The 27305-nt window shown below is 44.1% G+C and overlaps 1 protein-coding gene across 1 annotated transcript in view; it reads right to left on the minus strand.

Annotated features, from left to right (window-relative positions):
* LOC124620348 (cadherin-related tumor suppressor-like) overlaps window positions 1-27305 on the minus strand; it is a 202423-nt gene that overhangs the window by 45634 nt on the left and 129484 nt on the right. The window contains exon 5 of the mRNA XM_047147022.1: window positions 19572-19750. Within this exon, the coding sequence (XP_047002978.1) occupies window positions 19572-19750 (179 nt within the window). The remainder of the gene's footprint in view (window positions 1-19571; window positions 19751-27305) is intronic.

Below are 27305 nucleotides of genomic sequence, written 5' to 3' on the forward strand. Positions count from 1 at the left end.
GGATCCTTTATTGTATGATTATATGATAGCGGAACAAACACTGGTAGCAGTTACTTCAGTAAAATATCTGGGAGTATGCGTACGGAACGATTTGAAGTGGAATGATCATATAAAACTAATTGTTGGTAAGGCGGGTACCAGGTTGAGATTCATTGGGAGAGTGCTTAGAAAATGTAGTCCATCAACAAAGGAGGTGGCTTACAAAACACTCGTTCGACCTATACTTGAGTATTGCTCATCAGTGTGGGATCCGTACCAGGTCGGGTTGACGGAGGAGATAGAGAAGATCCAAAGAAGAGCGGCGCGTTTCGTCACTGGGTTATTTGGTAACCGTGATAGCGTTACGGAGATGTTTAATAAACTCAAGTGGCAGACTCTGCAAGAGAGGCGCTCTGCATCGCGGTGTAGCTTGCTCGCCAGGTTTCGAGAGGATGCGTTTCTGGATGAGGTATCGAATATATTGCTTCCCCCTACTTATACTTCCCGAGGAGATCACGAATGTAAAATTAGAGAGATTAGAGCGCGCACGGAGGCTTTCAGACAGTCGTTCTTCCCGCGAACCATACGCGACTGGAACAGGAAAGGGAGGTAATGACAGTGGCACGTAAGGTGCCCTCCGCCACACACCGTTGGGTGGCTTGCGGAGTATCAATGTAGATGTAGATGTAGATATATTACAAAAAGGGAAACGGACGCACGTAAAATATATTCAAACTAGAAAACTATATATTTAATGAAACTTAAATTAAAACATGTAATTATCACAACTACTTCTGTCTGAAAATTGGCGTATCCTAAAGGAGATATGTTTTAATAGTTCTTTAACAGTTATTAATGCGTAGTAAGCAATTGAAAAAACTGGTTTTTAACAACTGCTACAAATGTCTAATAGACAATAACTGAACATAAACTTTAAGTTTTTATTTACTTCGAAGCTGCATTTCTTTTATCCTTTATTTATCGCAGCAAGCAGAACTGTAATGACGTTCTGAATTGCAAATAACTTTCATTTTTACACGCAAACACATGAATTCCTAGCATTTATTTTTGCACACAGACACTTCACGTATACTTGGTCAGTCTTGGAAGATTGCTAAGTTGCATCTGCCCTGAGAGACACTTCTTTGTCCAACGGAACATCGTCTGACTTTAGGAGAGATTTCTTGCATGCTGTGAACTTTGACGTTGTGTACAGTTATCTTAGAATTTCCTGTTCGATACCTAGTTAAAAAAAAAAAAACATCAGTTGTCACGTGAGCCACCATAGCCAAATGGTTAAATTATCTTTCTTTCAAAATTTGCGTTAAAGGTAACCGGCATTCTAGTAAATGCGTAAGCGAAGTATTACGTAACATGCAATTAATACCCTACCTAATGCTTTTTGATATTCTGTACATTCCCTAGACAGTCCATAAAATGCCGAGTTTCACAGTTTGCCGGTAACATATACAAAATGTACGTATTGTTATGTGCGATGTAAACACAGTGGGAAGAGGTGGGTGTGACCACTGGAGATAGTGCCAAAGGTTGGCCACCGGTTGTATTTGTTAACTGACTTAGGCTGACCGTATGCTGAAGGTTTAAACCTTCGAAACGCGTACTAGAAGTAAATTGCGACTGGTTATGCCAAACTTGTTGCAGGGGATACGTCTTTCGTGGGTGTATCCTGGCGTGGCATGGCCGGATCTTCAATTGGTATAGGAAGGGGAGGCTGGCAAAGTTTACAGGTGACAGTGCAGTGGGCGGTGGTGGTGGGATCACTCATGGAAAAATTCCTGTAGCAGCTGGTGTTAGAGCTGCACCTTATTTAGATTGAAGTCAGCTGATAGGTATACCAGCTTAAAGAAAGTCCCTCTAAGGAATCACCCTCAGAGGAGGTCAGGTATCCAAGTAGCGAAGGAATTAGCATATTTCATCAAAATATAAGAGGTTTTAGAGATAAAGTTGGTGAATTGCTTATAGATGTTGACTCTGACATTATTGATATGTCGGAGCACCATTTAAATAATTTGCTTTAGCAGGATACAGATTAGATGGCTGCTTTTCAAGGAGTTCCTTGCGGATTGGGGGAGTGGCCATGTACGTAAAAAACAGTATTCCGTTTGAGTCCACAGATCACGGTACTGCACTAGACAGATATTTGAATGTTTTGCAGGGGCAGTTAAATTCAGTGAAACTAAATTTCTGATTGTTGTTGTTTATAGCTCCCCTAACTCTGACTTCAGAGCATTTCTGCTCAATCTAGAGAGGGTTCTTGCTTCACTTTATAGGAAGTACCTGAAATTAGTTATATGTGGTGACTTCAATATAAATTTTGTATACGATGGTGCAAGAAAAAGAATGTTGGTAGATCTCCTAAATTCATATGATCTGATGCAGACTGTTTCTTCCAACTAGGGCGTAGGGGAACAGTAGCACAGCCATAGATAAAATTTTTATTCATTCTTCGTTACTAGATGGGCATTCTGTTAGTAACAGGGTGAATGGCTTTTCAGAGCTTGATGCACAAATTTTAACACTAAAAGGCTTTTGTACTCACGCAAATGTCACACATAATTACAAGCTATGTAGGAAAGTTAATCCAAACAGCAATAGAGAGTTTTTTAAACCTGGTCGAGGAACAAGAATTGCAGGATGTTTATATTGCCGATAACATAGATGACAAATATAATGCTTTCCTTGACACATTTCTCATGCTATTTGAGAGTTGTTTTCCATTAGAACGTTATAAACGGGGTACTAGCAGTAAAAGGCAGGCTGGGTGGGGGACTAGTGGGATAAGGATATCATGTAGAGCAAAGCGGGAATTACATCAAAATGTGAGATATAGACACAATCAAGCTGCAGTAGCCCATTACAAACAATATTGTAAGGTGCTTAAAAATACTATTAGGAAGGCAAACAGTATGTCGTGTGTAAATAGAATAGCTAATTTACAGGATAAAATTAAAACCATATGGTCAGTTCTGAAGGAAGTGTCAGGTCAGCAGCACAAGGTCGACGATATATAGTAAATATATTTCTGTTACAGCTTTACTGTATGGTTAAATGATGATGGCGTCCTCTTGGGTAAAATATTCCGGAGGTAAAATAGTCCCCCATTCGGATCTCCGGGCGGGGACTACTCAGGAGGACGTCGTTATCAGGAGAAAGATAATTGGCGTTCTACGGACCGGAGCGTGGAATGTCAGATCCCTCAATCGGGCAGGTAGGTTAGAAAATTTAAAGAGGGAAATGGATAGGTTAAAGTTAGATATAGTGGGAATTAGTGAAGTTCGCTGGCAGGAGGAACAAGACTTTTGGTCAGGCGAATACAGGGTTATAAATACAAAATCAAATAGGGGTAATGCAGGAGTTGGTTTAATAATGAATAAAAAAATAGGAGTGCGGGTAAGCTACTACAAACAGCATAGTGAACGCATTATTGTGGCCAAGATAGACACGAAGCCCACGCCTACTACAGTAGTTCAAGTTTATATGCCAACTAGCTCTACAGATGATGAAGAAATTGAAGAAATGTATGATGAAATAAAAGAAATTATTCAGATAGTGAAGGGAGACGAAAATTTAATAGTCACGGGTGACTGGAACTCGGTAGTACGAAAAGGGAGAGAAGGAAACGTAGTAGGTGAATATGGATTGGGGCTAAGAAAAAGGGGAGGAAGCCGCCTGATAGAATTTTGCACAGAGCACAACTTAATAATAGCTAACACTTGGTTCAAGAATCATAAAAGAAGGTTGTATACATGGAAGAAGCCTGGAGATACTGACAGGTTTCAGATAGATTATATAATGGTAAGACAGAGATTTAGGAACCAGGTTTTAAATTGTAAGACATTTCCAGGGGCAGATGTGGACTCTGACCACAATCTACTGGTTATGAACTGTAGATTAAAACTGAAGAAACTGCAAAAAGGTGGGAATTTAAGGAGATGGGACCTGGATAAACTGACTAAACCAGAGGTTGTACAGAGTTTCAGGGAGAGCATAAGGGAGCAATTGACAGGAATGGGAGAAAGAAATACAATAGAAGAAGAATGGGTAGCTTTGAGAGATGACGTAGTGAAGGCAGCAGAGGATCAAGTAGGTAAAAAAACGAGGGCTAGTAGAAATCCTTGGGTAACAGAAGAAATATTGAATTTAATTGATGAAAGGAGAAAATATAAAAATGCAGTAAATGAAGCAGGCAAAAAGGAATACAAACGTCTCAAAAATGAGATCGACAGGAAGTGCAAAATGGCTAACCAGGGATGGTTGGAGAACAAATGTAAGTATGTAGAGGCTTTTCTCACTAGGGGTAAGATAGATACTGCCTACAGGAAAATTAAAGAGACCTTTGGAGAAAAAAAAGAGAACCACTTGTATGAATATCATGAGCTCAGATGGAAACCCAGTTCTAAGCAAAGAAGGGAAAGCAGAAAGGTGGAAGGAGTATATAGAGGGTCTATACAAGGGCAATGTACTTGAGGACAATATTATGGAAATGGAAGAGGATGTAGATGAAGGTGAAATGGGAGATACGATACTGCGTGAAGAGTTTGACAGAGCACTGAAAGACCCGAGTCGAAACAAGGCCCCGGGAGTAGACAACATTCCATTAGAACTACTGACGGCCTTGGGAGTGCCAGTCCTGACAAAACTGTACCATCTGGTGAGCAAGATGTATGAGACAAGCGAAATACCCTCAGACTTCAAGAAGAATATAATAATCCCAAAGAAAGCAGGCGCTGACGGGTGTGAAAATTACCGAACAATCAGTATAATAAGTCACGGATGCAAAATACTAACGCGAATTCCTTACAGACGAATGGAAAAATTGGTCGAAGCCGACCTCGGGGGAGATCAGTTTGGATTGCGTAGAAATATTGGAACACGTGAGGCAATAATGACCCTACGACTTATCTTAGAAGCTAGGTTAAGGAAAGGCAAACCTACGTTTCTAGCATTTGTAGACTTAGAGAAAGCTTTTGACAATGTTGACTGGAATACTCTCTTTCAAATTCTGTAGGTGGCAGGGGTAAAATACAGGGAGCGAAAGGCTATTTACAATTTGTACAGAAACCAGGTGGCAGTTATAAGAGTCGAGGGGCAAGTAAGGGAAGTAATGGTTGGGAAGGGAGTGAGACAGGGTTGTAGCCTCTCCCCGATGTTATTCAATCTGTATATTGAGCAAGCAGTAAAGGAAACAAAAGAAAAATTCGGAGTAGGTATTAAAATCCATGGAGAAGAAATAAAAACTTTAAGGTTCGCCGATGACATTGTAATTCTGTCAGAGACAGCAAAGGACTTGGAAGAGCAGTTGAACGGAATGGACAGTGTCATGAAAGGAGGGTATAATATGAACATCAACAAAAGCAAAACGAGGATAATGGAATGTAGTCGAATTAAGTCGGGTGATGCTGAGGGAATTAGTTTAGGAAATGAGACACTTAAAGTAGTAAAGCAGTTTTGCTACTTGGGGAGCAAAATAACTGATGATGGTCGAAGTAGAGAGGATATAAAATGTAGACTGGCAATGGCAAGGAAAGCGTTTCTGAAGAAGAGAAATTTGTTAACATCGAGTATAGATTTAAGTGTCAGGAAGTCGTTTCTGAAAGTATTTGTATGGAGCGTAGCCATGTATGGAAGTGAAACATGGACGATAACTAGTTTGGACAAGAAGAGAATAGAAGCTTTCGAAATGTGGTGCTACAGAAGAATGCTGAAGATTAGATGGGTAGATCATATAACTAATGAGGAGGTATTGAATAGAATTGGGGAGAAGAGGAGTTTGTGGCACAACTTGACTAGAAGAAGGGATCGATTGGTAGGACATGTTCTGAGGCATTAAGGGATGACAAATTTAGTATTGGAGGGCAGCGTGGAGGGTACAAATCATAGAGGGAGACCAAGAGATGAATACACTAAACAGATTCAGAAGGATGTAGGTTGCAGTAGGTATTGGGAGATGAAGAAGCTTGCACAGGATAGAGTAGCATGGAGAGCTGCATCAAACCAGTCTCAGGACTGAAGACCACAACAACAACATTTCTGTTACTGACAAGTACAGTATTTAACAATCACTATCTGAGCATTGCTAGTAAATTAAATAAAAATTTAGTTTCTACAGGGTATCATATGACTTTCTTGACAAATGCCTTTCCGAGATTGACTTCTGAAATACTCGTCAGTGATACAAACAAGAGGGAGATTGAGTCAGTAATTAAATCACAGAGACTAAGGACTATCATTGTTATGATGGAGTGCCTAGCAGAATATTAAAGTACTGTGCTGCACACGTTAGGCCTGTATTCAGCCATATTTTTAATTTATCCTTTAGGAATGGTCAGTTTCCAGAACGATTAAATTATTCAGTAGTAAAGCCGATTTAAAAAAGACGGAGAAAGGGAGAATACAGACAATATTAGACCTATTTCTATGCCATCAATGTTTGCTAAAGTTATTGAAAAGGCTGTGTATGTAAGGATAATTGATCATTTTATATCACACGATTTTCTATCAAACGTACAGTTCAGCTTTGGAAGTCGTTTAACAACTGAAAGTGCTACATTCTCTTTTCTCTGTGCGTTACTGGATGGGTTAAACAAAAGGTTTCGAATGCTAGGCATATTTTTTGATTTAACTAAGCCACTTGATTGTGTAGATCACAAAATATTGCTCCAGAAGTTGGACGTTTATGGATACGGGGAGTAGCTCACAATTGGTTCGCCTCTTATTGTAACAACAGACAGAAAAGGGTAATTATTCACAGTGTTGAGAATGGCAGTGATGTGCGGTCGGAGTGGGATACGGTCAAATGCGGGGTGCCCCAGGGATCAGTGTTGGGGCCACTCCTGTTCCTCATTTATATAAATGATATGCCCTCTACTACGGATAATTCTAAAATATTTCTGTTTGCTGACGACTCCAGCCTCGTAGTAAACGATGTTGTCTGCAACATTGGCTGTGTTTCAAATAGAGCAGTTCAAGACGTAATGTCATGGCTTGCAGAAAATAAACTAACGATAAATGAGAGTAAGACTCAGTTTTTACAGTTTTTAACACTAAATTTAAGTAAAGTCGACTTTTTAATTTCACAGAATGGGGATATGATTAGTGAAACTGAACAGTTCAAATTTGTAGGTGTTCAGATAGATAGTAAACTGTAGTGGAAAGCCCACGTTCAGGATCTTGTTGAAAGACTTAATGCTATCTTTTTTACTGTTCGAACGGTGTCTGAAGTAAATGATCGATTTACACGAAAATTAGTCTACTTTGCTTACTTTCATTGGCTTATGTTATGTGGTATTATATTTTGGGGTAACTCTCCCCAGTCTAAAAGGATATTTGTGGCTCAGAACTGGGAATAAATGGTGTAAGTTCGCAAACCTCTCGTCGAGCCCTGTTCACCAGTCTGGGTATTTTGACATTGGCCTCTCAAAAAAAAAAAAAAAAAAAAAAAAAAAAAAAAAAAAAAAAAAATTATATATATATATATATATATATATATATGTATATATATATATATATATATATATATATATATAGTTTACTGTCGTTTCTTGTTAACAATATCAGCTTCTTTCCAAGAATTAGCAGATTTCACTCAGTTATTACTCAGAAGAAATGCAATCTGCATTTGGATCGTATTTCCTTAACTCTTATTCGGAAAGGTGTGCAGTATACTGCTGCATCCATTTTCAATAAGCTACCACAAGAATTCGAAAAGTAATCGACGCGCTTTCAAATCTAAACTGAAGAGTTTCCTCATGGGTCATTCCTTCAATTCTGTTGAGGAGTTCCTTGAAAAATTAAGCTGATTTTTATGTTATATTGTTGATTGCGTTTACTTAAACTTATGGCTTGACTTTTTTGGGTTCATAAGCATTTTATTTTATCTGTTATTACTTTTATGTTGTAATTTCATGTAATGACACGTTCCATGACTTTGATGATTTTCTCCTTAATTTTGGCATACGGAACTAGACATGTAATACATAAATAAATAAATATTCCTTAGGCTTCTACCGATAAATATTAGTCTGGCGCCTATCTTACACAAAAAGTTACACGCGGTCGTTCCACAGTAGATCCTGCCGGACTGACACCCCTAGGTCTCGTGAGTTTGTGACCTTTCCCAGAGCTTAATATGCAGAGCGTACTCAGACACGTGGAGCCCGCCTGTCTACTTGTGCTCAGGACGTAACGTGTCGCCATGTTGGCCCCGTCACCTGCGCGTCCCTGCGACAAGCGCGAGTCTCCAGCAAGACTCCCTCCACGCGGCGCGGCTCCCCTTGGGGTACAGGCGGAACCGCCGGCTTCGCGAGCTTCATCCGTCTCCACCAAATTCCTTCTGGCCTTTCAGCTAATCGGCACGAGGAGCAGCACGCAGGCGCTTCCACTGGCGATTTCTGGGTCCCACTAACGGACTGCTCTTTCCTTCGATGACTGATGACAAGTTTGATCGCAACAGCCACGGAAAACACCTGTCGTGGTGGGAAAGCTAGCCTGTTTGGCTCCGACCGGGAACCACTCCAGCTCGAATGGGCTTTGGCCGGACCCGTAGGTGCCGGCGACGTCGCAAACGACGCCCCCACAAAGCGGCCACGACTGAGATTAAATTTGATTCGCTTCCAACTAAAGCGAACGTTTTCCTTCCATTGGTAAAAACTGTCACGGATCACATCAGCAAAGTACTCAGAAAACACGGTATTGGTACAGTGTTTAATACTCGAACACTGCAAAGGACCTACGGCCGCCTATTAGCAAAGAAGGACATAAAATCCCTCTGGCCAAATGTACATAGGAACTACCATAAGATACTCTCATAGAATTCAATTTTCCCCAAGACATGTAAGTATCATCTTTATCTACGATGGAAGCTGAAGAAATGGATTAAAATTTGTTTTACGGCTGGGACTCGAACACGGGTCTCCTTGCTCAGTAGGTAAGACTACTGACCACTACTCTACCGCAGCAGCATGCTTGTTATTGATGCACGGACTGCCGAAGTAGAGTGCCCTCCTCAACACAAACTTCACTTCACATCTTCAGCTTATTTTCCCCCTAAATCATCACTAAACGCCGGGTTGCTACTCCAATGCCCCGGCAATAGAGACGATTTAGGGGGAAAATAAGTAAGCAATAAGATATGAACTGAAGTTGGTGTTGAGGAGGGCATTCTATTTCGGCAGTCCTTGCAGCAGTGTTAAGCATAGTGATCTGTTCGTGTAATGGTCAGCATTCCTGCGATATAAGCAAGGAGACCTGTGTTCGAGTCCCGGCTGTGACACTAATTTTAATTCATTTCTTCACCTTCCGTCATTATCGTACCAAAACACCCGCCTCGAGGTGCACGAGAGCAATTGTCGCCTGGCCGAGACGGATAAGTGATCAGTGGCAGCTCGTGTACTAGGACCGGCAAACCACTGTGGTTTTATCAAGAGCTGGTAATTACTACGCTTGGATGTACAGAGAGACCATAAAATTCACAAGTCCAAAAACAATTTCAGCACAGAAGGAGAGCTGCAATTAGAGTTGTCGGTTCTAGTGCCAAATACAACAGCGCCAAGCCTTCGCCACTACGACCTCCACAGCACACGTCGGCCGATTCCGCGGTATCAGGCAGCGCTCTGATGTCGTCACTGGCCGGGCGTCGCGTGGATGTATAACACAAACAGTCGCGCTTGCTGAGCCCTTTTGAATCTGTAACAGTTTTCTGAGTTGTTAAAGCCTCCGACGATGTCTCCAGCACGGGAAGACGAAACGTTAGGCGGAGGATGTTGTGCTATGAACCACGGACCCGTGCCCATAAAACAAATACCAGCAGTATTGGAAATACGAGCCGCGAAAGGATGTGTTTCGTGTGACGAAAAATTTTACAGTAGTGTAACAGCTACAGTGAAGTAGCTCGGTCTACATCTACATCCACGTGGATACTGTGCAAATCACATTTATGTGTCTGGCAGAGGGTTCATCAAACCACCTTCACAATTCTCTACTATTCCAATCTCGTATAGCGCGGGGAAAGGAAATTACACCTATATCTTTCCGTACGAGCTCTGATTTCCATTGTATCATGGCGATCGTTTCTCCCTATGTAGGTAGGCGTCAAAAGAATATTTTCGCATTCGAAGGAGAAAGCTGGTGATTGGCATTTCGTGTAGTCTGTAGCGAAAAATGCCTTTGTTTTGATGATGCCCGTCCCAAATGCTGTATCATTCCTGTTACAGTCTCTCCCCTGTTTCGCGATAATGCAAAATGAGCTGCCATTCTTTGAATTTTTTCGATGTACTCCGTCAACCATATCTGGTAAGGATCCCAACACTGCGCACCAGTATTCTAACAGGAGTGACGAGCGTAGTGTAGGCAGTCTCCTTAGTAGGTCTGTTACATTTTCTAAGTGTTCTGCCAATAAAACGCAGTCTTTGGTTTGCCTTCCCCACAACACTTTCTATGTCTTCCTTCCAAATGAAATTGTTCGTAATTGTAATTCCGAGGTATTTAGTTGAATTTACGACCTTTAGATTTGACTGATTTATCGTGTAACGGATTGCCTTTAGCACTCATCTACATGTACTCACACTTTTCGTTGTTTAGGGACAGTTGCTAGGTGCTACAGTCTGGAACCGTGCGACCGCCACGGTCGTACGTTCGAATCCTGCCTCGGGCATGGATGTGTGTGATGCCCTTGGGTTAGTTAGGTTTAAGTAGTTCTAGGGGACTGATGACCTCAGAAGTTAAGTCCTATAGTGCTCAGAGCCATTTTTTTGACAATTGTTAATTTTCGCACCATACAAATATCTTTTCTAAAGCGTTTTGCAATTTGTTTTGATCTTCTGATGACTTCACTAGTCGATAAACGACAGCGTCATCTGCAAACAACCTAAGACGGCTGCTCAGATTGTCTGGCAAATCGTTTGTATAGATAAGGAACAGCAAAGGGCCTATAACACTACCTTGCGGAACGCCAGAAATCACTTATGTTTTGGTCGAAGACTTTCTGTCAGTTACTACGAATTGTAACGTCTCTGACACGAAGTCACGAATCCAGTCACATAACTGAGACGATATTCCGTAAGCACGCAATTTCACTACAAGCCGCTTGTGTAGTACAGTGTCAGAAGCCTTCCAGAAATCCAGGAATACGGGACCAATTTGAAATCCCTTGTCGACAGCATTCAACATTTTGTGCGAGTAAAGAGCTAGTTGTGTTTCACAAGCACGACGTTTTGTAAATCCGTGTTGACTTTGTGTCAATATACCGTTTTCTTCGAGGTAACTCATAATGTACGAACACAATACATGTTCCAGAATCCTGCTTCATGTCGACGTTAATGACACGGACCTGTAATTTAGTGGACTTCTGGTCAACCTTTTGTCGAATACTGGTGTGACCGGTGCAACTTTCCAGTCTTTGGGTACGGATCTTCCGTCAGGCGAACGGTTTTATAGAAAGTGACAAAATCTATGCCAGAGATGATTGTAGTGCGGGTGCGACGCCGGTCTGTGGGGGCAACAGCAGAGGAGGCGCCCCTGTTCCCGGCCGGCCCTCCTCCCCTCCCCCCCACCCCCCTCCATCCCTTTGTGGCGCCGCCGCCTTTATTAATACTGCCGGCCTCCGCGTGCGTCAGATCGGGGCAGCAATTAGCGACCCCGCCGAACAATGAGGGCGCGAGCGGCCGTAGACACGTGTCCGCTCGCCGCCTGCCCTTTCTTTGCTTTCGCGTGCACTACGACTTAATCCGCTGCCAGCGCGCAGACGCCGCCGCCGCCGCCGCCTTCCTTTTTCCTCCGGCCGGGAGGCGAGGCCCATCGGTCGGCAGTGCATTAGCGCGGGACGTCGCAGCCCGGCACTCTCTCCGGCGCTGAGAGGGGGCGTGCCTGCCCCTGCCAGACACCGCGTCGGCGCCACCTGCTGCGCTGCCGCGTCTGTTTCACTTTTTTTTATCCCTTCCGTACGCAATACGCAAGCGTCATGAGCGCTTTCCGATACTCACGCGTGCCTTCGCAAAAAGGTAGGAGTAGCAATACAGGGTATTTCAAAAAGGACTTAACAACTTTTAAGATTCATATAAATTTATTGAAAGAAGATATAGAGCTAGGTTTAGCGTTATTTTGTAGGGAAACACATCAAGTTTCTTTACCTTAAATTAAAGATGTTGTATGTGGATTCCCTTGGTTACCCTGCACACAACCCATTGGAAGTCAATTTCTTCCCAAAGTCGCTGTGGCTTTGCAGGTGTAACTTGCTCAGTGGCGGCGTAAATTCTTGCTCTGAGTTGAGGTAGAGAAGCCGGCACAGGAGGTGCAAACACGACATCCTCGATGAATCCCCATAAAAAATATCGAGCGCTTTCAGGTCTGGGGAGCGTGGGGACCGTGCAATTGGGGAACTATGGCCACTCCATGGACCTGGAATGCGGTCACTGGGAAAGCTCCGGACGTCACCCAGGTAGTGTGGTGGTGCACCGTGAAGTAAACATTTCGTTCTTCCTCATCCTCGTAGATCTGTGGTATCAAAAATTGTTGTAACGTATCCAGGTGGACTATCCCGTTGATGGTTCTCTCACGGAAAAAAAGGGGACGTACGCTTTGTTCTTGCTCAATGCACAAAAAACGTTCAGTTTAGGGCTATCACGAATACGCTGCAATGTTTGATTTGGATTTTCACTGCCCCAAATCCTACATTTGTGTGTGTTAACCGTGCCACGCAGTTTAAAAGTCGACTCGTCAGAAAAGATGAATTTGTCCAAGAAATGTTCATCCTCATGTAATCGATTTAACATATCCTCAAAGAAGTGCTTGAGAGCAATTTTATGAGTGTCTTTTATTAAGAATGAGATTTTCACTCTGCAGTGGAGTGTGCGCTGATATGAAACTTCCTGGCAGATTAAAACTGTGTGCCGGACCGAGGCTCGAGCTCGGGACCCTTGCCTTTCCCGGGGAGTGCTCTACCACTTTTTTTATTTTTATTGAAGGTAGTGTTTGTACACAACAAAATGAAAATAATCGATTCCTCTGCGGCTACATAACCAGAATAATAAAAGTCGTCCCGTTAGGATGCTCCATGCTACAGACCGCTACGGAGTTTCCGATGACAGTCGTCTCGTCGCTGTGTTGTTTCCACTGTTTGTTCAATCTCATTAATAAACGGAACTGGAAAGACGTTCGCAGGTTATCTTCTCATGTCGTGGATAATCCAGCTGAGAGGCGAGTTATGGAATGCGCTCCACAGAAAGTCAGAAAAATATTGTCTGTATTTAGGGTTCTTGACGATTGCACAATGGCCGGCCAGAGTGGCCGAGCGGTTCTAGGTGCTTCAGTCTGGAACCACGCGACCGCTACGGTCGCAGGTTCCAATCCTGCTTCGGGCATCGATGTGTGTGATGTCCTTAGGTTAAATAGGTTTAAGTAGTTCTAAGTTCTAGGGGACTGATGACCTCAGATGTTAAGTCAAATAGCGCTCAGAGCCATTTGAACCATTTTTGATCGCACAATGTCGTTCGTTGAGATAATACCAAATTTCGGGTACTGTCTTTTCACTATTATCGAATAGGTAGTGAACACCGTGGCCGCTAATCCACGTCACAGAGTTCGATTTTGCTCTTGGGAAATACACGCCACTTTCTAGTGGGGTGTTTGCTTCCAGTCACATTCGACGTCCTGTCCTGTTGCATGGCAGTATACATCGCCCTCGTCGTCATCAAGCGTGTGGGTAGTTGTGCGGTGTGAATGTAGCTTCATTGAAGGAAGAATTGGCTAATGTAGGAGAAGGTGCTGGGACGTCCGGTATCATCACAGGGGATATGAGTGAGGTTGGTCGTAAGGCCTCCAGTGAAACACTTGCGAGGCACGTCGGGCTTCCTCGCCACAGATGCAGGTGACAGCTCACGAACACAGCCTTCGCTCTGTTCTGAATATGACAAAGGCCTAAACCCTCGGCAGCAGCCCGTACTAACAAAGGATCCCAACACATCATTTTGAGCATTTATTGCATTAATGTGATATTTACAGGTAATCGCGCTGTAACAGCATGCGTTCTCAGAAATGATATGTTCACAAAGGTACATGTATCACATTGGTATAACCGAAATAAAATGTTCAAACGTACCTACGTTCAGTATTTTAATTTAAAAAACCTACCTGTTACCAACTGTTCGTCTAAAATTGTGAGCCATGTGTTTGTGACTATTACAGCGCCAACTACCACAAAGCGAAAAAAGTGGTCCAACTAAAACATTCATATTTCTTTACGTACTACACGAATATGTAATAAAAAATGGGGTTTCCTATTTTTAAAAACGCAGTTGATATCCGTTGGACCTATGGCAGCGCCATCTAGCGAGCCAACCATAGCGCCATCTGGTTTCCCTCTTCAAGGTAGACAAGTTTCGTTCTTTGTAGTTTTTTCGTTTGACGCTTATTTCGTGAGATATTTGGCCCGGCCACGATCAATAAGCGAGAAACCGTAGCAGCCCTGGTAGTCAGTGAACTTGTGACGGCGATGGCGGAGATGGCCATCGAAAGCTCGAGTATTTTATTCGAATGGACGCGGCTAGAAAACCGAGAACGTTTTATTCATGTATGCCGTCGCGAAAGACTCCGAGGACACAAGGAGATGGGCTCTCACCTTTGCTCTTCAACTGTGCCCTCGAGAAAGTGATTCGTGAGTGGCGCAAAGAACTGGAAAACCAAGGAATTAAAAATGGTGTCAAGCTGTGTTGCAAGAAACAAAATCTCCAAATCGATTGTCTCGCTTTTGCAAATGATCTTGCAATTTTTTGTGATTCCATTGAAACAGCTGACAGACAGATAATGAGCTTAACGTACAAGCACAGAAGACTGGCCTCCAAATTTCATTTTAGAAAACCGAGTTTATAACGACCATAAATTCACCACCAAGGGAGCTTGTAGTGGGTCAAGGCATTGCCATTACAGCAGCAGACACCGATGTAACAACTGCGTCAGCCACTTGTATCTTATAAACGGATTGCCGACCGCAGCGCCGTATTCTGCCTGTTTACATATCTCTGTATCTGAACACGCGTGTCTATACCTGTTTCTGTGGCTGTTCAGTGTAGTTTTCACAGCCATTGTGTTTTCATACCCATGCCTGTACCAGTTTCTTTGGCGCTTCAGTGAATATGACTGTGACGAAGAGCTCGGGTAGGCCATCTACTTTGTAAACGGAAAGGAACATTAAGACAATTGAGTGAATGTTTCTTCATCTTCTTCGTACCAGAAATAGTGATACAGCACACGAATTAATCATTAACTAGGGTCGAGCGCTTGCAGATTATCGCCAAGTTTGTGGTCTGGCCGACACCACAACTGACAGACAAACACGAAACAGGAAAGTTTGGAAATGCCGACGTTCTGAAGAGGAAGATGAAGACTTCCTGAGCAACACAACAGGTGCTGACGAGGTATGGTCTGCCACCGGCGACCACAGAGCCAGGCTTCGCCTTTTGCAAATCAGCTCAAGAGCGGAGCTACTGTAGCGAAGTTGGCGACGGCCGTGTTTTGTGGTGTGTGGTGTGACCGCTGGCGACGCACTACACTCCTAAAAGACGAGCAGTCGACAGTGACAGCTAATGTGACAGGAGAGGGAAGCTTAGAGAAGACGCCGTCCGCCGTCCGGACGCCACCCGCCGTCAGACAGTTGGGAAGACAACCTAGGTCCTTTGGAAGATTGGTTCTGAGTTTCTGGAGCACCGCTAACCTGGCTCCAACCTTTTTGGTCCAATGGAATGGTACCTGCTTGAATCAAAGTTTTCGTCAGATGGCGATTGTTGGGGAGGCGGTGCGAGCCTGGATGGCCGCGATTAGAGTAGACAGAATTAGAAGTATCGGTATACCGAATTTTCGATAGATCGTCTGATGATATCAATGATGACATTGTATCACAGGTAAATTTCTTACTAGAGGTCTGCAATTGTGGATTTATGTACTTTTCTTCAAATGGTTTGTTTAATTTACTTAAGTGAAAGCTATAACATTTTCTTTGCTGATAAATAAAGAAAATTTTTATGACTGTTTAATTACGCGGAACTTAATTTAGGTTCTGAGAGAAAATAGTTCTACTGAGATTCAAAAAGCTTTGGGGAATCACCAACATTAACATACTTCATGATTTACGTTAAAAAGTAAATTATGTTGCTTGAGGCAGTGAATTCAAAAAAGGATTTCTGGGATGCCTTGCAACCTCATTTCTCAATGGTAGTTTCGTCGGGCTTTGGAAATAGGAACAGAAGTCACGCCTTCCTAAACAGTGTGTCAGCTAACCACGCTTGGGATAAGTAATTGACAATTGTCGAAGTCGAGCACGATAGCAGCTTTCAAGCTTGCTTTATGGAGAGCGTGTAAATACCGACGGGAGGAAAGAGTTTGGCAGTTGAGTTGCCATATTTGAAACGAGACAGGTTTCTCGTGATAGTTCTCCTGTGAAACGCTCAGTTGTCTAACTGTTTCAGTTCCGTAACAGCTAACAGAGGCGGAGTCAACGGCCAGGAAATGTTGCTGATAATGTTCAACGATACTAAAAATTGTTCCATCATAATAGACTGTGGAATTCCTCACTTCAAGTGCTATTTCAAAGTTTCTTATTCCAGAACCCCTCTTATTTTTGTTCTTCTCTGAGATAATCACGTTTTATGAATTTAAAAAGTATTTAATCTTGTTTATTATCCGTCATACGTCAATAAATACCAGAATTACTTAGTAGATTTGCATTTCGTTATGTTCACCCGCCAGGATGCGTAAAAATATACTGATTACTTGCATCCACCACTCAGTAAAAATGTATATAAAGTAGAATTATGAAAACCCGAAATATCGGGAAAATGCATCGAAATCGTAGATAAATGTAGATAATTCCATAGCAGGAAAAGGATGAGAAAGAAAAATTGAAGGAGAACGTGGATTGGGAGAAAAATAACGAAAGAGGAAGCCACCTGACACAGTGATTCACAGAGTACAGTTTAATGATCACTAACGATTGGTTTAAGAATCATGAAAGAAGGTTGTATAAGTCGGAAGACCTGCTCGGAACTGGTGACATCCTTGGGAGAACCAGCCGCCACAAAACTACTACACCTGCTACGCAAAGTATAGGAGACAGGCGAAATGCTCTCAGACTTCAAGAAGGATGTAATAATTCTGGCTCCAAAGAAAACAAGATGCTGACAGGTGCTGATAAGTCACGGTTGCAAAGCACTAATGCTGGTAAGTCATGGTTGCAAAGCACTAACACTAATTATTTACAGAAGAATGGAAAAGCTGGTACAAGCCGACCTCGAAGAAGATCAGTTTGGGTTCCGGAGAAATGTAGGAACACGCGGTGCGACTTCTTGTATAAGAAAGGTTCAGCAAAGCAAACCTACATTTATAGCATTTGTAGACTTGGAGAAAGTTTTTGAGAATGTTGACTGGAATACTCTTTGAAATTCCCATGATACCAGAGCTAAAATAGAGGGAGCGGAAGGGTATTTACAAATTATATAGAAACCGTACGGCAGTTATAAGAGTCGGGGGGCACGATAGGGAAGCAGTGGTAGAGAAGGGAGTGAGACAGTGCTGTAGCCTATCCTCGATGTTTTTCCATCAGTGCTTTGAACAAACAGTAAAGGAACCCAAAGAAAATTTGGAGTAGAAATTAAAGTCCAGGAAAGAAATAAAAACTTTGAGGTTTGTCGATGACATTGTAATTTTGCCAGAGACAGCAAAGGACTTGGAAGATCTGGTGAATGGTATGGACAGTCCCGTGAAAGGAGGATGTAAGATGAAAATTAACAAAAGTTGAACAAGGATTATAACCTGTAGAAGAATGAAATGAAGTGATGGTGAGGCAATTGAGATTACGAAACGGGACACTAAAAGTAGTGGATGTGTTTTGCTATTGGGAAGCAAAATAACCGATGGTAGCCGAAGTAGAGAGGATGTAAATTGTGGACTAGCGTTTCTGAGGAAGAGAAATTTGCTAACATCGAACATAAATCTGAGTATTAGGAAGTCTCTTCTGGAGGTATTGGTCTGGAGAGTAGCCATGTGAGATGTGGACGATAAACAGTCGAGACAAGCAGAAAACGAGCGCTTTTGAAAGAAGATTGTGACACAATGTGACTAAATAAGGGATGGGGTGATAGGACACATTTCGAGGCAAAAGGCGCTGACTGGCTGTAAGTTGCTGTGAGCAGCGCTGCCGGTAACGGCGTGCAGTGCCTACGTTCCTGCCAAGTCTACCTGCAGTACTGTTACAGGACCTCGTCTAAACTCAGCAACGTGTCGGCAATGGGGTCTTCGTCACTTTAAAGGCATACTTGACTAAGGTGAACTCACCAGGTCCAATATGCACTGAAACGCCAAAGAAAATGATATAGGCGTGCGTATTAAAACACAGTGATAGGTGAACAGGCAGAATACGGCGCTGCTGCCGACAACGCCCACATGAGACAAGTGTCTGGCGCAGTTGTTAGGGCGCTTACTGCTGCCACAATGGCACGTTATCAAGATTTAATTGAGTTCGAAAATGGCGTTATAGACGGCGCCCGAGCGATGGGACACAGCGTCTTCGAGGTAGCGATGAAGGGCGGATTTTACCGTACGACCATTTCACGAGTGTACCGCGAATATCAGCAATCCGGTAAAACATCAAATCTCCGATATCGCTGCGGCCGGTAAAAGATCCTGCAAGAATGGGACCGACGACAATTGAAGAGAATCGTCCAACGTGACAGAAGTGCAACCCTTTCGTAAATTGCTGCAGGTTTCAATGCTGGGCCATCAACAGATGTCCGCGTACGCGCCATTAAACGAAACGTCATCGATATGGGCTTTCGGAGCCGAAGGTCCATTCGTAAACCCTCGATGACAGCACGACACACAGCTTGACGGCTCTCTTGACCCCGTCAACAGGACAATGGGCTGTCGATGACTGGAAACGTGCTGCCCGATCGGACGAGTCTAGTTTCGAGTTGTATCGAGCGGATGGACGTGTGCGAGTATGGAGACAACCTCACGAACCGTTGAACCCCGCATATGAGCAGGGGACTGTTCGAGCTAGTGAAGGTTCTGTAAAGGTGTGGGGCGTGTTAATTTGGAGTGATACCCGACTCCTGACACGTCTAGATACCGCTCTGACAGGTGACACATACTTGTACGTAAGCGTTGTGTCTGATCAGCTGCATTCATTTCTGTCCACAGTGCACTTGGGCGATTGAAGCACGACAATGCGACACCGTACACGCCCAGAATTGCTCCAGGAACACTCTTATGAGTTTAAACACATCCGCTGGCCACTAAAGTCCCGAGACACCAACATTATTGAGCATATCCGGGATGCAGAGCCCTGCAGTATTTATGATGTCAGTTTCCTCCAGCACTACTTCGACATTAGCAGAGTGCACGCCAGGCCGTGTTGCGGCACTTGTGCACACTCACGGGGACCCTATACGGCGTTAGGCAGGTGTACCAGTTTGTTTTGCTCTTCAGTGTAAAAGGTAGTCAGCGCTGCCACCGTCACGGCTTATATTTAAATCAGAGCCGACGTGGAAAGCGACGGTGGCGCCGCGCCGCAGCCGCAGCCGACTCACCTGCACGGTGGAGGAGAGCGGCGGCCGGCCGCGGTCGCGCGCCGTCACCAGCAGGTTGTAGAGCGGCCGCGCCTCGCGGTCCAGCGCGCGCGCCGTCACCAGCGAGCCGTTGGCCGTGATGGCGAAGTCGCCGGCCGCGTCGCCCGCGCTGATGCTGTACTCGATGTGGCCGTTCTCGCCTGCGGGCACGCCCACCCTCAGCGTCACCACACGTCACACTTCAACACCACCGACAGTCACTGTGCATCCATTACCACAATAATAATAAAAACAACAACAATAGTATTTGCTGAACGGCGCAGTCAGCCACAAATCATTTTTAAATGTTTTTTTTTTTTTTTAGTGCCGTTTTTGGGCTACCACGTCCATCTTCAGGTGGCTACTATTTTCAATTGAACAAATGTTTCGGCCAACAGCTTGTCGTCTACTCGCACACTACGCAAGAAAATCGGAATATTTTGTGCCACTTTATAAGTTGTTTCACTAATACAAATATTATAAAGTGCTTGCATTTATATATGATGGATATTTGATGTGCTCATTTACCTAATTTCCAGTAGACGGCGATTTTTTTTTTTTTTTTTTTTTTTTTTTTTGTGATCCGTGTGGTTTTCTAGGTAGCTGTTTATGACGCTGAATTCCATACAGCACACAAATTGTAAATAACTTACTGTGACACACTTCATAATATTCTTATTATCAGTTTTCAGAATCACACACGTCCAACACACTTGGTGCTTTTGTTTACATCTACATCTACGTGGATACTTCGCAAAACACATTCTAGTTCCTAGCAGAGGGTTCATCGAACTCCCATCACAATTCTCTATAATTCCAATCTCGCATAGCGCGGGGAAAGAACGAACACCTGTATCTTTCCGTACGAGCTCTGATTTCCATTATTTTCTCGTGGTGATTGTTTCTCGCTATGTAGGTACGCGTCAACAAAATAGTTTCGCATTCGGAGGAGAAAGCTGGTGATTGGAATTTCGTCAGAACATTCCGTCACAACGAGAAACGCCTTTCTTTTAATGATGTCCAGCCCAAATCCTGTATCATTTCAGTGACACTCTCTCCAATATTTCTCGATAATACAGAACGTGCTGCCCTTCTTTGAACTTTTTCGATCTACTCCGTCCATCCTATCTGGTAAGGATCCCATACCGCGGAGCAGCATGCTAAGAGAGGACGGACAAAAGTAGTGTAGGCAGTCTCCTTAGTAGATCTGTTACATATTCTAAGTCTCCTGCCAATAAAACGCAGTCTTTGGTTAGCCTTCCCCACAACATTTTCAGTGTGTTCCTTCCAATTTAAGTTGTTCGTAATTGTAATTCTTAGGTATTTAGTTCAATTTACGGCATTCAGATTAGACTGATTTACCGTGTAACCGAACTTCAACGGATTCTTTTAACACTCACTTGGATCACCTCACACTTTTCGATATTTAAGTTCAATTGTTAACTTTCGCACCCTACAGATATCTCTTCTAAATCGTTTTGCAGTTTTTTTGATCATCTGATGACTTTACTAGTCAATAAACAACAGCGTCATCTGCAAACAACATACGATGGCTGCTCAGATTGTCTCCCAAATCGTTTATATACACTCCTGGAAATGGAAAAAAGAACACATTGACACCGGTGTGTCAGACCCACCATACTTGCTCCGGACACTGCGAGAGGGCTGTACAAGCAATGATCACACGCACGGCACAGCGGACACACCAGGAACCGCGGTGTTGGCCGTCGAATGGCGCTAGCTGCGCAGCATTTGTGCACCGCCGCCGTCAGTGTCAGCCAGTTTGCCGTGGCATACGGAGCTCCATCGCAGTCTTTAACACTGGTAGCATGCCGCGACAGCGTGGACGTGAACCGTATGTGCAGTTGACGGACTTTGAGCGAGGGCGTATAGTGGGCATGCGGGAGGCCGGGTGGACGTACCGCCGAATTGCTCAACACGTGGGGCGTGAGGTCTCCACAGTACATCGATGTTGTCGCCAGTGGTCGGCGGAAGGTGCACGTGCCCGTCAACCTGGGACCGGACCGCAGCGACGCACGGATGCACGCCAAGACCGTAGGATCCTACGCAGTGCCGTAGGGGACCGCACCGCCACTTCTCAGCAAATTAGGGACACTGTTGCTCCTGGGGTATCGGCGAGGACCATTCGCAACCATCTCCATGAAGCTGGGCTACGGTCCCGCACACCGTTAGGCCGTCTTCCGCTCACGCCCCAACATCGTGCAGCCCGCCTCCAGTGGTGTCGCGACAGGCGTGAATGGAGGGACGAATGGAGACGTGTCGTCTTCAGTGATGAGAGTCGCTTCTGCCTTGGTGCCAATGATGGTCGTATGCGTGTTTGGCGCCGTGCAGGTGAGCGCCACAATCAGGACTGCATACGACCGAGGCACACAGGGCCAACACCCGGCAACATGGTGTGGGGAGCGATCTCCTACACTGGCCGTACACCACTGGTGATCGTCGAGGGGACACTGAATAGTGCACGGTACATCCAAACCGTCATCGAACCCATCGTTCTACCATTCCTAGACCGGCAAGGGAACTTGCTGTTCCAACAGCACAATGCACGTCCGCATGTATCCCGTGCCACCCAACGTGCTCTAGAAGGTGTAAGTCAACTACCCTGGCCAGCAAGATCTCCGGATCTTTTGGGACTGGATGAAGCGTCGTCTCACGCGGTCTGCACGTCCAGCACGAACGCTGGTCCAACTGAGGCGCCACGTGGAAATGGCATGGCAAGCCGTTCCACAGGACTACATCCAGCATCTCTACGATCGTCTCCATGGGAGAATAGCAGCCTGCATTGCTGCGAAAGGTGGATATACACTGTACTAGTGCCGACATTGTGCATGCTCTGTTGCCTGTGTCTATGTGCCTGTGGTTCTGTCAGTGTGATCATGTGATGTATCTGACCCCAGGAATGTGTCAATAAAGTTTCCCCTTCCTGGGACAATGAATTCACGGTGTTCTTATTTCAATTTCCAGGATAGGGAACAGCAAAGGGCCTATAGGACTACCTGAAATTATCATTAAGGAAAGATACAAAAAAATCTTTCATTTCGTATTGACCAAAGATGTAAACAGAGCAAAGATGATATGTGGTACGTGCAAAATGTAACACGTTAGTAGCAGAAAAATGCTTGCAGTCAAAGAGAAAACTTATTATTAAGAGACAAAAGGTTTTAGCATGTTTCCTTTTATCCTTACTGTCAGTGGAAATGTTGAACGAATACTTTAAAGTCAACTGACTGCACAATATAAGTTATACATAGGTGTACAGTCAATTCAACAGCATATGCATCGACCTAGAAAAGCACATGCACCGTAACAAAACCAGTTGCCATCTACAGGAACGTATGTAAGTGAACACAACAAATTTCCATCACATACAAATAAATGGAAGTACTTTAGCGCATTTTTATTAATGAAACAACTGAAAATATTAGTGATCTGAAGTTGGGCATGATAGCTCGAAACCGGTTACGGCACTAACATAAAACACTTAAACAGCATTTGTAGCTGGCTGTGTCATTCACAAACTATCATTAGCGGGCGCGGACTTCACAAGCTCCGACATGGATAAAACAACACCAGTGTGGTATGTTGGAAGGGCCTGGTGCGGGACTGTGAAGGGGCCGCTCGCTACCTGCGCGGTTCGCGGCTCCCGGACAGCCGCCGGCTCCAGGTCCTCCCGGGCGGTCACGCACCCTACTACCAACTGCGCCCGACACGCACTTAAACGTACGTGATGGGGCGAGAAGCACCGTGGCAATGCCGCCGGCTGTTTGCTGTAACTAAGTAACGTCAGGCGCAATTTCTCTAATGTTTTGGCAGGTGTTCGCCGTTTTGTTTATGCAGCATGTAGCAAGAGTCGGCCCAAACAATCAATGCTCATCATGCCTCCTATGCGACACCCAGTGTCAGTTTGCTTCCCGTTACGAACAAAACGTTTTTAAAGTGCAATTTCACGAGCCCATTCGATAGAGCCATCCAAAATTAGTCTAGTACGATATTCGTCTTATCGATATGTATTAGCAGCAGTAGAACCCGCAGCGGCCAGTATTCAAACAGCAACAGCACGGCCTTGCAGTAACAGCGCTGGAATGCTGCTTATGCATCGCGTTTTAATGTCCGTGTTAATGCATATCGACCCAACAAATGTCGCGCTCGACTAATGCGGTACTGGTCTATCGATTGCGTATGTAAAATGCCGCTTTAAAAACAACTCTCTTTGTAATGGGAAAGAAATCCACGCTTTCCGTGCACACTGGGCGTCGCATAAAGGATGTGATGAACAATATTTATTTTGACTGAGTTCACCTGCAAGGGTGAGTCACTAACTATTGCCGCAAAGTATGATAGGAGCTGAAAAGTTTGTAGGACAAAAGTTGCATGGGAAAATGGGAGTCATAATATGACGTTGGTTTTTTGTTGCTATGTGGGATGGCTTCAGAGATATGGTCAACTTTGCTTTTTTTTTTTAATGGGATGCTGTAGTTTGCAATTATTTTCTGATAGCGGCTATCGAGACGAATCCAATGATGTGTAACAGTAAGGTCTTTGAAGGTCAACGAAGGTCACAAAGGTGGCATGAGCGTCCATTTACAGGAGGTGTTCGAAGTGATGACCTTTGGTATCAGTGCAGTGCTGCAATCTTCTTATCCTGGACTGAGTGGTATTCCTTATCACTTCGGCACTTATCGAAGCACATGCTCTCTCTCATATCTTCAGGTGTAGTTGGAACGTCTTCATAAACAATGTCTTTTACGAATCCCCACAAGAAAAAATCCAGAGGCGTCAAGACTGGCGAACGAGCCGGCCACGACACATCTCCTCCACGTCCAGTACAACGATTTGGGAATTGTCTCTGCAACTCATGTCTATCCATCAGCGAAAAATGTGGCGGACACTCATTGTGTTGATATACCACATTCTGTTCCTTGTTCGTAAAGGTATTTCTTCCAATAACAGACCTAATGTTTCTTGTAGGAATGTGGGGTACTTCCTACCATTAAGATTTCCTTCGATGAAAAAGGGGCCTGTAATTCTGTCCTCCAGAATCCCACACCATACATTCACCGACCACGGTTTTGGTGTGCGGCTTGCCACAGGTTCAAAATGGTTCAAATGGCTCTGAGCACTATGGGACTCAACTGCTGTGGTCATAAGTCCCCTAGAACTTAGAACTACATAAACCTAACTAACCTAAGGACAGCACACAACACCCAGCCATCACGAGGCAGAGAAAATCCCTGACCCCGCCGGGAATCGAACCCGGGAACCCGGGCGTGGGAAGCGAGAACGCTACCGCACGACCACGAGATGCGGGCACTTGCCACAGGCAACACGGGTTTTCTGTTGCCCAATAATGCACATTATGCAAATTAACATTTTCACGGTTAGTGAATGTTGCCTCGACGGTAAATTAAATCAAATTTCATGTGTCATCCCTCTGAATCTGAAGTTGAGCCCATCGGCAGAATTCAGTGCGACGCATACGATCCGTACCAGTTAATTCTAGGTGGAGGCTGATTTGGTAAGGATGATATTTATGACAAAGCAGAACACTAACAACACTACTCTGGCTCATGTCAGATTCCCTTGCGATTAGACGCGAACTAACACAAGGATCTCGAACCACAGTGGCAAGGGTACCAATTTTCGTTTCCTCGTTAGTAACTTTCCTTTGCCGGATATGTTTCCGATCCGTTAAAGATCCAGTTGTTCTGAATTTATCATACACATATTTAAATATACGACATGTAGGGTGAGTACGTTGAGGATATCTTTCAGCCTATAAGTCTCTAGCTCGCATTGAATTTCGTTGACATTCTCCGTAAGTGAGAAGCATGTCGATTTGTTCTTCGAAGGAATAGATCATTCACATTCGCTTGATTCGACTTTACTAGTCTTACCGTTCCTATTAGTGTTGTCTTGCGAAACCGTCGAATGATGTTTACATGTCAATGGCACGTTAGATGGATACGCCGTATTCGGCGAATATTTACTATCTGCACGATTTACGAGAGACAATTGTCATAGCATGTGCTTTGGTAAGTGCCGAAGTGATAAGCAATACCACTCAATCCGTGATAAGAAGATTGCAGCACTGCATCGACACTAATGGTCATCACTTCGAATACCTCCTGTAAATGGACGTTCATGCCACCTTTGTGACCTTCGTTGACCTTCAAAGACCTTACTGTTACACATCATCGGATTCGTCTCGATAGCCGCTATCAGAAAATAATTGCAAACTACAGCATCCCATTAAAAAAAAAAAAAAAAAAAAAAAAAAAAAAAAAAAAAAAAAAAAAAAAAAAAAAAAAAAAAAAACGAAGTTAACCTTCATATCTCTGACGCGGCCCCATTTAACAACAAAAAACCAACGTCATATTACGGCCCCCCTTGTCCCATGCAACATTTGTTTCACAAACTTTTCAGCTACTATTATACTTTCGGCGTTATTCTAGGTGGCAATAGTTAGTGACTCGCCATATATAATCCATTCAGGCTTTGACGTTGGGCTCCATAATGGAGCAAGACAAGTTCATATGATCTTTCAACCTAGACAAGGCATACAAAATAAAATGGTGCAACTCGTCTGAAAATCTCTCATCAACAGGTACTGTATAAGCCGTAGGGAAAGACACCTAATGTGCAATCTTCACAAGAATAACGAGCGAACAACAAAACTGGAAGTCCAAGAATGAAGTTTCTGAAAGAGAAACAAGGCGTTAGACACGGATGCAGCCATTCTTCAATATCCTACAACCTGTAGGTGCAAATGGCAAAGACAGCAATAAAAATCAGTGACAAGTCCTCAATAAAAGTCACAGCCTGTTGGATGGAACAAACCTGTTCAGCAAAGAATATGAACTTAAAGTAAACATGGGGACGACGAAAGTAATGAGGTGTAGCAGAAATGCGAACTTAACATCAGATCTGGGAACCGTGAATTCACGAAGTGATGGAATTCTGCTCTCTAAAATAAATCTACCAGTATCAAACATTGTCGATAATTTGACGAAGAAATCTCTGAGAAGGCACCTCGGGGACACAGTATTGCGCAGAGATTATTTGTGGGCTGTGGGACACCCGGGAAAGACAAGAATCGAAGCACCTGCCACGTCGTGTTGCTGAAGAATGCTGAAAACTACATGTCTCGGTACGATTCGAAAGGAGAAGCATTTCTGCAGAATCAGCTTGTAAAGTAATATGTGGAAAACAAGTCGATTGGACGTGGTGTTAAGAGTTTAGAAAATACACTCATGCTCTAAATTAAGGATAATGCTGATACATGGTGAAACAGAGTTCTGGTGGGCGGTTTGCGGGCTTAAATGCGGTGCGTTTGACCTGTGGTCGCCGCACGGTAGCGCTGGCAGCAGGCCACATACGCAGAGGTGTGTTGGTGCATGGCAGAGTGCGGTGCAGCGTGTAAGTGTGCAGACGTTTTCAGACGTGATAATGGTGACTGTGTGTTGAAAATGGCTCAAAGAACACATATTGGTGACGTTATGAGGGGTAGAATACTAGGCCGACTGGAGGCTGGTCAAACACAGCAGGTCGTAGAACGGGCCCTCCGTGTGCCACAAAGTGTGATCTCAAGATTATGGCAACGATTCCAGCAGACAGGAAACGTATCCAGGCGTTACAGTACGGAACGATCACAGTGTACAACACTACAAGAAGACCGATATCTCACCATCAGTGCCC

The sequence above is a fragment of the Schistocerca americana genome, chromosome 6 (genome assembly GCF_021461395.2).
Source record: "Schistocerca americana isolate TAMUIC-IGC-003095 chromosome 6, iqSchAmer2.1, whole genome shotgun sequence".
Taxonomy (NCBI): Eukaryota; Metazoa; Arthropoda; class Insecta; order Orthoptera; family Acrididae; genus Schistocerca; species Schistocerca americana.